The sequence below is a fragment of the Primulina huaijiensis genome, unplaced genomic scaffold (assembly GCF_012295235.1).
Source record: "Primulina huaijiensis isolate GDHJ02 unplaced genomic scaffold, ASM1229523v2 scaffold42707, whole genome shotgun sequence".
NCBI lineage: Eukaryota > Viridiplantae > Streptophyta > Magnoliopsida > Lamiales > Gesneriaceae > Primulina > Primulina huaijiensis.
In genome coordinates, this window is record NW_027360277.1 from 1 (window position 1) to 11,165 (window position 11,165).

The 11,165-nt window shown below is 36.7% G+C and overlaps 3 protein-coding genes across 3 annotated transcripts; all 3 read right to left on the reverse strand.

Annotated features, from left to right (window-relative positions):
* Positions 1-13: 13 nt before the first annotated feature.
* Positions 14-1,956, reverse strand: LOC140969737 (pentatricopeptide repeat-containing protein At2g21090-like). The gene has a single exon (XM_073431174.1). It carries the CDS (start codon positions 1,877-1,879, stop codon positions 332-334), a length of 1,548 nt encoding a protein of 515 aa, XP_073287275.1. The 5' UTR covers positions 1,880-1,956; the 3' UTR covers positions 14-331.
* Positions 1,957-2,693: 737 nt separating this feature from the next.
* Positions 2,694-5,331, reverse strand: LOC140969739 (uncharacterized). The gene is made up of 3 exons (XM_073431176.1): positions 5,127-5,331; positions 4,800-5,005; positions 2,694-3,164 (listed from the first exon to the last, which is right to left on the reverse strand). Exons 1-3 carry the CDS (start codon positions 5,217-5,219, stop codon positions 2,858-2,860), a joined length of 606 nt encoding a protein of 201 aa, XP_073287277.1. The 5' UTR covers positions 5,220-5,331; the 3' UTR covers positions 2,694-2,857.
* A 1,477-nt stretch (positions 5,332-6,808) lies between these two features.
* On the reverse strand, positions 6,809-10,993 carry LOC140969738 (uncharacterized). Its single transcript, XM_073431175.1, has 6 exons — positions 10,392-10,993; positions 9,458-9,669; positions 8,333-8,627; positions 8,170-8,255; positions 7,994-8,085; positions 6,809-7,429 (listed from the first exon to the last, which is right to left on the reverse strand). Exons 1-6 carry the CDS (start codon positions 10,656-10,658, stop codon positions 7,197-7,199), a joined length of 1,185 nt encoding a protein of 394 aa, XP_073287276.1. The 5' UTR covers positions 10,659-10,993; the 3' UTR covers positions 6,809-7,196.
* Positions 10,994-11,165: the final 172 nt, after the last annotated feature.

Consider the following 11,165-nt stretch of genomic DNA (forward strand, 5'->3'; position numbering starts at 1 on the left):
AGGTCATCCCGAGTCCTTCGTTTTGGTGCTTTTCCCATCCACCAGCAGCAAATACACCGTTCCTAAGAGTGGTACAGGACAAGTGCTCAACATGAGGTTGCACGGTAATTCGTGTGGTAAGCATTTCTAGCTGATCCAGCCAACAGGCATGTTTCTGCCGCCAGAAAGCTCACCCTGTTTGTTTCAATCACCACGTGTTTAGAATGAAAGATTCAACTCTGTGACATAGATGAAGTGCAACGTAGATAAAAAGATCAAAATTATTTAAAAGCACTGAATCAAAGAGAAGGATAACACAATCGATCCCTTCTATGATAAGATGGGAAAGAGATTAAATCCAACTTCCAGCCTTTTGTTTTCTAGCACGCCAGTTTTGCATGATCTTCTCCAGGGAAATGACACCACCATAAATCCCATTTTCCTGGCGTATCTTGGACAGCATTGAATACACAGCAGGATGATCCTGTTCCAGCTCAAAAATTCTGTATGCTGCAGTCTCACCTAGCTCCGCACAGGAATGTAGGCCACAGGCCCCAAGCAATGCGCCCCAAACTATAACATCGGGCTCAAAGGGCATCCCTTTTATCAACTTCTCAGCTTTTTCTAACTCACCTGCCCTACCATATAAGTCCACCATGCACGCATAATGTTCCATCTCTGCTTCCATGCCATACTCTGCTCCCATGGAGTAGAAAAGCTTTTCACCTTCTTTAACCAGTCCTCCATGAACACACGCTGACAGGACATTGACAAATGTAATTTCATCAGGCGTCACTCCACTCTTCAACATCTCCTCAAACTCCACCAACGCCATCTCTGCAAGCCCATGCCTAGCACACCCTCCAATGATTGAATTCCACGACACCAAATTTTTTATTGACATCGACCGAAATACACAAAATGCTGCATGGATATCCCCACATTTCCCGTACATGTCGACAAGGGAGGTAGACAGAACCACATCAAGAGGAATACCAAACTTCAAGATACATGCATGAACTTGATTGCCCAAAACAAGAGAAGAACAACCTGCACAAGCATCAAGCGCACTTGAAAACGTAAAATGATTGGGACGAACTCCTGATTTCATCATCAAATAGAAGAAATCCAGAGCGTCTGAAAACTTCTTGGACTGGACACACCCCCTTACCATTGTAGTCCATGAGACCACATCCTTATCTCTCTGGCTCTCAAACATTGTCTTCGCTTCATCAAATTGTTTATTCTTCATATACCCATTAATCAAAATACTCCAAGAGTAAGCATTTTTAGAGGGCATCGAGTCAAAAGCGCCACGAGCAGCATTTGTCATTCCAAATTCCATATAACCCAAAATTAATACGTTCCATGGTGCCACATCTTTCAGCAAAATCTCATCAAACACTCTAGCAAAACCGTCAAGGTCGCCTAAACCAATGTATCCCCTCATCAAGGCAGACCCAAGGTAAACATTAAGATTAAGTCCGAAACAGATTACAAGACAATGTAACTGAGGGATTAGAATATCAAATTCAGTTCCCAAGAATGCGCTAAAAAGTACAGCGAGAGTGAGCTCATTGGGGGTATTACGTTGTCTAATCATCTGAAGGAAATAGCGATATGCATTCCATGGATTTCTCGAATCACGAAATCCAGTAAGCATGGTGTTCCATGAGACAATATCTCTTTGGGGCATTTCATCGAACAAATGAGCTGCTTCCGTAGCCCGATGGGCTTTGACATAGCCACTGATTAATGAGTTCCATGAGACGGTGTTTGTCCAGTGAGAATATTGGTCAAACAACTTGCGCGCATCATTTACTTTTCCGTTGCGCACGTGCTCTTTGATTTTATGGTTAATGATATAAGTTGACGTGTAAATTGCTGGCCGAGTGCCCATGGGGTTCAGAACAATACGGTACCTAATTTATCCATACGACAATGCTCTAAAGTTTAGTTTAATAAAGATTGAACAAGTGAAATTTTTGGAGCTTAGTTGTAGTTCGGCAATTGGATCATTTAAATCCCCAAAAACATGATGACCCGATTGGGACTGATTTTTACTTTCTTGTTGTCTTAAAATTTATTGATACTGTTGAATCAACGAACGCGATGCGTGTTTGTACAATATTTTTTTATAATTCATTTAATTTAAATTTAAATGAAGATCAAAATATAATTATAAGAAATAGTGAGAGACTGTAATGTAATTTTAATATATGAATTAAAAAATAAATTTTAAAAAAGAAATAAAATAAAAACCAAAGTAGAAATTGAACCTACAACTTAATGCATAAAAAACAAAAAGTACTGTATCCACTAAACTACATATAGATTGCATTAAAATCTTAATACTTAATTAATATATATAATTATTAAAACAAATCATGACACCAAAAATTAGCTACTCTAAGTGTCTCAAACTTAATAATATAGTATAGAAATATAGATAAATATACACACCTTTTAATTTTCAAACTACCCCAGCTCATATTCGGGTATGATGTTCTGAAAATGAGTCAATACTGAGTAGTATTCAGTTCACTATTGGATCGAGATCAAAGTCGATGGATGGCCAAAAAAAAAATTCAAGTTAAGCTCGGGCATGCTGAAGACATTCCAAGAAAAATATGAAATTGGAATAACCATATCTGATGCCAAGGATTCCTCAATGCCGAAAAAAGAGAGATGAAAACCATGAAAAAAGTGACTCGCAACAACCTTGTTACCAACTTTGCTTTATGCAAGAACACGTTTGATATCAAAACATAGACACCGGACAACTTAATATTACGTTTTTTTTACAGTCGTACACACCCAGCATGACACAAATCTGTAACTTTAAATGTGAAACCAAGAACTCAATTGCTTACGCAAATCAGACCTTTTCAAAATCACTAGCCTTCTGTTGATGCTGATTTTCTGCAAAATGTGAAGAGGTCATCCCGAGTCCTTCGTTTTGGTGCTTTTCCCATCCACCAGTGTCAGCTTTGGAATGAGCCCAGTAATACAAGGTGGAAGCGAGCATCAACAATAATATTAGAGAAGCACCAGCAGCAAATACACCCTTCCTAAGAGTGGTACAGGACAAGTGCTCAACATGAAAGGTTGCACGGTATTTAGTGTGGTAAGCATTTCTAGCTGATCCAGCCAACAGGCATGCCTCTGCCGCCAGAAAGCTCACCCTGTTTGTTTCAATCACCACGTGTTTAGAATGAAAGATTCAACTCTGTGACATCGATTAAGTGCAACATAGATAAAGAGATCAAGATTATTCAAAAGCAGTGAATCAAGAGAAGGATAACATACAAACTTACTTCTGGTTCCAGTATGTGATATCCTACCCCACTTGGGCCAATATTAATGGGTTTATAAGGGTGTGTGATGCACTGTTCTATCAATTTGGGCTAATCATCGCAAAACAAGATCGGATATGAAGTGTTTAGTAGAATGTAGTATCTCACTTACACAGACCCCATCATTGGGACCCAGGGCCTGACACAGGCTTTATGTACCAAACATCGACGTTCTTATATTGAATTTGTTGTGCCTCATCTATGAGATATGCACCCACCCAAATTTTAATGTATGACCATTCTCGTCCATAATAGACGAAAGAATCTGTGTGAGGTACCCCTTTGTGCTCAGTAAATAAGCTTTTACTGAATACTCTAATTTTGCATGGAAGACCAAAGCTTGAATAAAACTCTCGAGAGGTAAAATTCAATGATAAAAATTGTGTACGTCATGAAAATGTCATGGCAAATGTTAAAATACTGGCAACCAGGATTTGATGTTTTTTCGCTTAAAGACCTACTTTTCTACACGCAGGCCAACAACTTTTAGTTCACTTCAAGCACCTAAGTACACTGTCTCCCTAGGTTTTAACATAAGAAAATTTTCCTCAAGAACCGTGCGAACCACCCTTAATTCATCTCCACACATAAATTACGCAGTACTCAACTTTAAAGTATATAGTATTCCTCTAATCATAAACTTCAAACAACTTATCATTAGGGGTACAAATGAGCCAAACCAAAGACTAAGTCATGTTTTCATATTCGAACCTCAGTGTTAATACATAGAGCAGGCTAGAGCTCAATATGAACTAATATTAGAGATCAGGTTTCTCTACCTTGCATATTCACTATGTCCATATTGTACGAGATTCTGAAGGAATTAGAGTTTCTACTGGTTCGGCCTTAAAAGTAACAAGTGTTTATACAAGTGAAAGAAGAAGAAGAAAAAACTACAAAATAATGGAAGATAGTGAAACCAGCGAAGAAGTACCTAGGAATTGACGAAGAAACAGACAGATTTTTTAAGGAATACATGGCATCAATTGTGAAAGAACATCAAACATTTGGGTTGCTTTCTAGGCATGACTCGACACACATGGCAAAGAAATTCCATTTCAGTTCTTAATTAATATGATGGCAACCTATATTACCTTAAATCAATCTCTGTTCAACCTATCCATCTAGTCAATTAGGCATACATTTGGTGTTAATTTGTTTTCAACGCTAATAAATTTTGTTTCTTGGTAAAATAAAGACACAAGTGAGCTCCCGAGCTCATTAAAATTTCCAAAAATTTACAAAGTATTAATGAAACAATTAAAGTTTCCGAATAGCTCCCAGATCCAATAAAATCACTTTCACTCGATTTCGAGTTGAGATATGTACAATATTATCTTACTCATCAATCACCAATAAATATCAAGGTCAGCTAGCTCTAAATTATCAGCATCTACAAGTATCAGAGGAAATGGAAGCGACCCAACTTAACAAGGAGAAAAACAGCAGTAAGGTCACCATTACCATGAGAGAACGAAGAAGAAAACAGTACAGGTAGTAGACCTCCCACCCATCATCCCTCTCCCAAAGCACAGGCACTTGGTGACGCCGTTAACCAAAGACTGACTGATCAAAAGCAGCCCAAACGCCGTCAATCCGTACACCGTCGACGCATCGGTCCCGTACACACAGTAGCTCTCCTCATCGTACTTATCCGGCAGCACCCGGGCCTGCACAAAATTGAAACACCCAGAAAATAAAAAACGAAGAGAAAAATTCTCACTTGCCGCGAAAAGAAATGAATAAAAAACCCAATAGAGCACGAGACATCTTGGAAAGGCAGATAATCACCGTGCTGCGGCGTCGTTCGGCACCGACAGCGAACACAAAGGCAATGAGGTGAAGAGAGATGGCGAGTACAAGAATGGGAATCGAAAATCCCATTGCTTAACTGATTTTCTTCACTCGCTCGATGGGCTTTTCTCGGAATGATTGAGGTTGTACTGTGTAATCAAGCTTTTTGTTGGCTCCTGTGAATGAAGAAACAGGAAAGTAAAGCGGGTATTATGGCTTTTTAACACTTTGTACTGTCGGATTTATTACTTTTTTTTAGTATATAGTTTTGGATTTTAGTACAACAAAAAAAAGAATTGGACTATCTACTCTGAATGAAACCCCAATATATGTTGTTTTGTATTTTTTTATACAGAACGATCAGTTGACCTTCTTATATATCTTAAATATTGTTAGATAAATTTGAAAATTCGTCAGACGAAATGAGATGATTAATTGATTATCTCATATAAAAAAAACACAGCACCCGCACAAGTGTTGTATTTTCAACCAAAACATATATCAAAATCCAAAAAAAAAATGTGATATTATTCATTATAATTTATCAACTTGATACATGAACTTTTGATAAAATAGCAAATTAATATATGAATTTTTTTTTTATAATATACACTAAATACTTGATGAGCTCCAGACTTGAAGAAAAAATATCAACGATTCCAAGTTACACAAGAATTTTCGAGCCTTTTATAGGTTGCACCGAAATTGAATTGATCTATAAGATCATCTCCAACCCAAAAATCTATTTTGATTTAAATTCTACACTAAAATAATGTGATTTCTGCACCAAATACAACGTCTATCTCCAACCATTTACTTCAAATCTTACACTAAAAAATATATTATTAGAATATTCTTTTTATTTTATATAAATTATTCTGTTTAACATATATTTATAAATTTAACAATATAAATTTAATTATAATAATAATTATTATTAATATTATAATTATCATTACATTTAATTTTATTTAATTATAATATATGTAATACCAATTAATTATTATAATGGGCAATCATTTTCTATCATAACCCCAACTTTAATAGAATAGATTATTGTCTAAAAAACAATTAATAAATATTTATAATAATAATAATAATTAAAAACCAAAATACAATTAAAAAAATTAAATTGCATACGCCAAATTGGCGCGAAGCTATCCTCTACACCAAATTTGGCGTAGAGAAGGGGGCCGCGCGAAATTGCCAAAATATCGCAGATCCTGTTGGAAAGAAATCCCTGCGCTACTTTAGCGTTTCATGCTAAAATAATCTATCCTTGAAGATGCTCTAAAATTCTTTTATAATTGTACAACAGAAGAAAAAATAGTATTTCAATTCCATAATAATCCTTGCACTTGTTGATATTGGGTGTTTTGCCATCATGGAAAGATGCTGGTCGGATCTAGGTGAGAGCAGGAAAACCTCACTTTGATAAATTTTTTTTAAAAAAAAGCCGTTGTTTGTGGGGCATGAACTCGGTCTCTCTTTTCTATAATTTTATAAATAACCATAACGGGGCTATATGACATTATATTCACAATCTTAATGCAACCTATCCCCTATGTAAAAGCTTCAGATAAGTGGAAAATGGTGGTGAAACCCCGTTTGATTTGGAAATGAGACGAACAATACGGTGGAATAAAGCAACTACAATTAATAATCAGGACAGAGTCCAGAAAGGCAAAAAAAGAGCTATAAATATCATACAAGACAAACAGAATAAATAATTTAAAGAATGACTAGTATACAATGAAGTTAGAACCAGTAAAAACGTCGCTTGTACAGTTCAGCTTAGCTTTGATCAGTGAATTCAAATTGTTTTCATCTCTTTCCACAACAACCTCCCCAAAAGTAATATAAACGATCAATTTCTTCCCCAGCGAGCAGATTTCTTAGGGTGGTATTGTTTCGGATTTTGGCTGATGATGACTACGACTTCGACATAAAAGGCAAAAACAAAATGCACTTCTCCTTCCTCACGGTCCTCATACCCTCGGCATAAAATTGGGTAGAGATCCTCCTTTTCAACAATAGGAGGCAAGAAAGGGAAGCTATCTAAAGAATTTACCCACGGCAGAAGAAAGCAAAGTATGGATGCTTGACCTGGAGCCAATTTAGCCAATTATCGGCATCTTGCAAAAGAGAATTGGTCAACTGCTGCTGATGACCTGCATCTGGCGTCCACAATGATGCCCTATATCTGTATGAGGCAAGACCAAATACCGGAAGTAATATCTGCGGAACACCATCGGTTTCAGTTGGATATGTTACAGTTGGAGGTTTCACAGTTTCACTTCCTGCAGATGCAAAAGCCAAAAGACCAAGAAATTAGGTAGGATGCTTAGGAGCACTAAGATACACAGATATTCCGGAGACTAGGCACACAACACTGAATACACCTTATCCATGCAAGTACCATGCAAAAATAAGTCAGAATCTAGAAGGACGAAGATAACTGTCACAATGAATCCAATTTCTAGTGGCAAACAACAACGCATATATTCATTAGTGCAAAAGCATGTATGTGAATAATTGTACATTATATTTCACTTTGGATTCACGATCATGGTATCTAAGGCGTATTTATGCATACGTCAAGCCTTTAACTATCACGTCACATGTCAACTTTAATTGATCTACTGTGCAATTAAATAGCATTTAAGGCACACCTCAATCCTTTAAGGGCGAGTTCTTTATTAAAGACTCACATCTTCAGCTTTGGAGTTCGCCTTGTCCACCTCTAATAAGTAATAACTATGCTTCAATCATTAGGAAAAGCCATTGGGTTCCATATGCTCACATTTTTTGAAGGCAGACACATAAAATACACACAAAAACAAATAGAGGTAAAGTATATCCACCTGTCAATCGTGTATGAAGAGAATGGAAGGATAAAAAGCAAGCATCCAGATCTTTAAGAGTTTGCCCAGTAGGTATTCTGTAAATGGGATACCTGCAAATCAGTTATTTACCATTAGGTAAGTAACATATAACCACATAAATCAGTAACAAAGATCAGACCCTTGACAAATTATACCAGGCCACAGAGATCCAACTCGATTGAAGTAGATCACAACTTCTAAGTGTCTTCAGTACCGGGAAGCGGCGAGAAAGATCAAGAATCTGTCAAAGTTTCAGGTCAATACAGAGTAAGGAATGAAAGAGTAATTAACGCATAATGTATGTTAGATAAAACAGACCTTATCTGCCAAAGGTTCACGGAAATAAGGCGGGTCCCGCTCAAGATACTCAAACAACAAGCAACCCTGTGAGCTTCCAGATTCACATTCATCACCAGAAAAGCCTTCTTGAAAAGCCATGAGTTGTGCTCTCAAAGACAACAAATCTACATTGGGAGGAATATCACGTATTTGAAAATGATAGTTATGTGGCTCCTTTGGACAACTCGAGTAACCTCTATCTTGTTCACTATCACTACTTCCATCACTACTAGAATCCCTAAAATATTCACCATCACTTTCTTCACCAGGTCGCCTACCATATGAGAGAAAAAACAATCAATCGAGTAAAAGGGACATTAATGAATTTAGCTGTGTGTTAATCAGAAACAAATCAGTGTCAAACAGTTTATACAGTGACTTAAAAAATCAAGAAAATGTGATTAGATTGATACTTCCTAGTGGGTTCATTTACACTCTGGAGCAGTTAGATATGTTTTTCACTATTATATAAGAGCGAGCTCTACAACAAAGGAGAGCCGTAAGAGAAGAAAACAAGGTTTCAGTCAGTAAATGAGCAAGCTACAATCGCTATGAGTTAGAGAAACAGTAACACCAGGTGAACAATGCTCGACCATTCCTAATTTTTAAAAGGTAAAAACTTCATCAGAAGCAACAACCACCAAACTAAAGAAAAATTTAAATAAGCCACTTATTGTCTTTACCAAAAACAGGGAAAAAAGTCTTATTGTGAGACACAAAGTGTGGTCATGGTACTTTATTTTTTTCACCAATATAAACAAGAATAGGAAATCCGCCAAGTTTACAGGTACAATTCATAAGCACATACACATATCATTGGTATAAAACTATCCAGATTATGGTTAATAAATTCCAAAATTATTAGTATTAAATTAAAAACGATAAAAGAGTATAACTAGAATAGAGAGAACAAATATGACCCAATGTGGACAAGAATCCTCAATTTTTCATACACATAATCAGGATTACAAAACAGCGAAACACGGGAACAAGAACCCTCGAATCAGTTTTCATTCCACGGTTCTTTTCTTCTTTTCTACAAGACAATCAGCGTCTCAATCAAATATAAATTCTTAAATCGGTGTATTTCAGGAAGACGGATACCTTGATTTTTCCGTGCTCTTTGAAAGGTCGCCGTATAATTGAATGCCAGATAAATAAGGCACATAATACTGAACCACGCAATCGGAATCATTTAATACCAAAGGCACTCCAGCACCACATGCACTCCATTCCTTAAATGACTCCCATAAATCACTCAGAAAAAAGAATGGCTGAAATTCTGCATCACTCGTTCTCCAACTCTGTCCAGCCATCTGTCATCGAAAATCACAAATTCAGAAGTACATTCAAAAATTGATCAGAACTCATTGATTTAGAATTTTCATCTGAATGATAATCATAGTAGAGCAATAGAGAGAAAAAAGTAATTTCTATAATGCAATCAAGTATTTCGCAACGGGTTAAGGCTTAGGTCTTGTCGGGAATGGAATAGTTTGTTTTCAAAATCGTGCTACAAAAATAGTAGAGTAAAAATTTTAACTTTTTTGGCTTTACACGCTGGTCCAACAATATCCGAGCTTGGTATAAATAAAAACATGCATACACTAAATAAATGAATAGGTCCAATAAGACATTATAACAATTAAAACATGCTGCGCAGCAACACCTAACGCTCCAAGATCATAAAATTTTGACATAATACAACGACCCAAACGTTTACTAAACAAACATGAAAACAACACTATTGGAATCACAATCCAACTCTTTCATCGCTCTTTAAGATTTATTCACTAGATTTTAATAAATGTCAAACAAGCAGTTAAAGAAGATAAACCGAGAGTGGAAAAATAAAACCTTTTTAGAACTTGAGATAAAGTCGTGAAACTGTCATAATACAAAACAAGGTCTTTATCTATCCCAGTTAGAAGCACTATGTGATATGATACTTCAAAACCACTATAGCATGCCAAATGGTAAAAGCACCAACAAATCCATGAAATAAACTCCAATCAACTCATTATTAAAAAAAGCTTACCTTGGATAAACTTTGCCCCGGGACAGAAGGAGTGATAGATTCCAAGAACATCTCCAGATTACACAAATGGGAGGACTCCAGCACTGGCGCAGCAGCTGGCTTAAACCTTTCCTCCCGCGGCTCATCGCTTTGGCTCCGTGAGTGGTTAGAGGCTACATCACTCTGCTCCCTCCCCAGATAATCCCGACTCCGATGAGCCCTTGACGCACTATTAAACCGATCGTCGCTATTTCTACTCCTATTAAACTGCAATCCTGGCCCCCACATATATCCTCCCCAAAACCCTGATCTTATTACGTAATTATCTATCAATTTCTATGTACCAACAAGCCTTAAACCCTCGATTTTGAAACACCTTTCTCTGCTATGCAAACCAATATATTTACAATGATAATGCAATCTATTCAATAAATCACGCAGTTTGACGGGTAAGTAATCGTCGTTTTCAACAAAGGAACTCGAATCGACGGACTGTTTTCGATTAATTTGGGGTTTTAAGGATGGAGTTACCAACTCCGATCACAGTTCTACCACGGACGCTGCAAATGTGTAGAGAGAGAGAGAGAACATGTATAGTCAGTCTATCTCATAAGTTTCTTCGGCTGATAATTTGATGGCCCAACAATATAGAAAACAAAATAATTTAATAAACTCATTTACGAGTTGACGAATAATTTTTTTTACCAAAATTTGTGTGAGAGGGTCTCACGAGTCGTATTTTATGATACAAATATTTTATTTGGATCATCCATGAAAAAATATTACTTTTTATGC

Excerpts from the sequence above, each read along its gene's own strand:
- LOC140969737 (XM_073431174.1), bottom strand. The coding sequence starts at position 1,879 with ATGGGCACTCGGCCAGCAATTTACACGTCAACTTATATCATTAACCAT.
- LOC140969738 (XM_073431175.1), bottom strand. The coding sequence starts at position 10,658 with ATGTGGGGGCCAGGATTGCAGTTTAATAGGAGTAGAAATAGCGACGAT. Across the intron at positions 8,628-9,457 it reads AAGAGCACGGAAAAATCAAG|GCGACCTGGTGAAGAAAGTG; the intron begins GTATCCGTCTTC and ends CTCATATGGTAG. Across the intron at positions 8,256-8,332 it reads GTGAACCTTTGGCAGATAAG|ATTCTTGATCTTTCTCGCCG; the intron begins GTCTGTTTTATC and ends AAACTTTGACAG.
- LOC140969739 (XM_073431176.1), bottom strand. The coding sequence starts at position 5,219 with ATGGGATTTTCGATTCCCATTCTTGTACTCGCCATCTCTCTTCACCTC. Across the intron at positions 5,006-5,126 it reads CCGAACGACGCCGCAGCACG|GCCCGGGTGCTGCCGGATAA; the intron begins GTGATTATCTGC and ends AATTTTGTGCAG. Across the intron at positions 3,165-4,799 it reads TTCTTCTTCGTTCTCTCATG|GGTGAGCTTTCTGGCGGCAG; the intron begins GTAATGGTGACC and ends TGAAACAAACAG.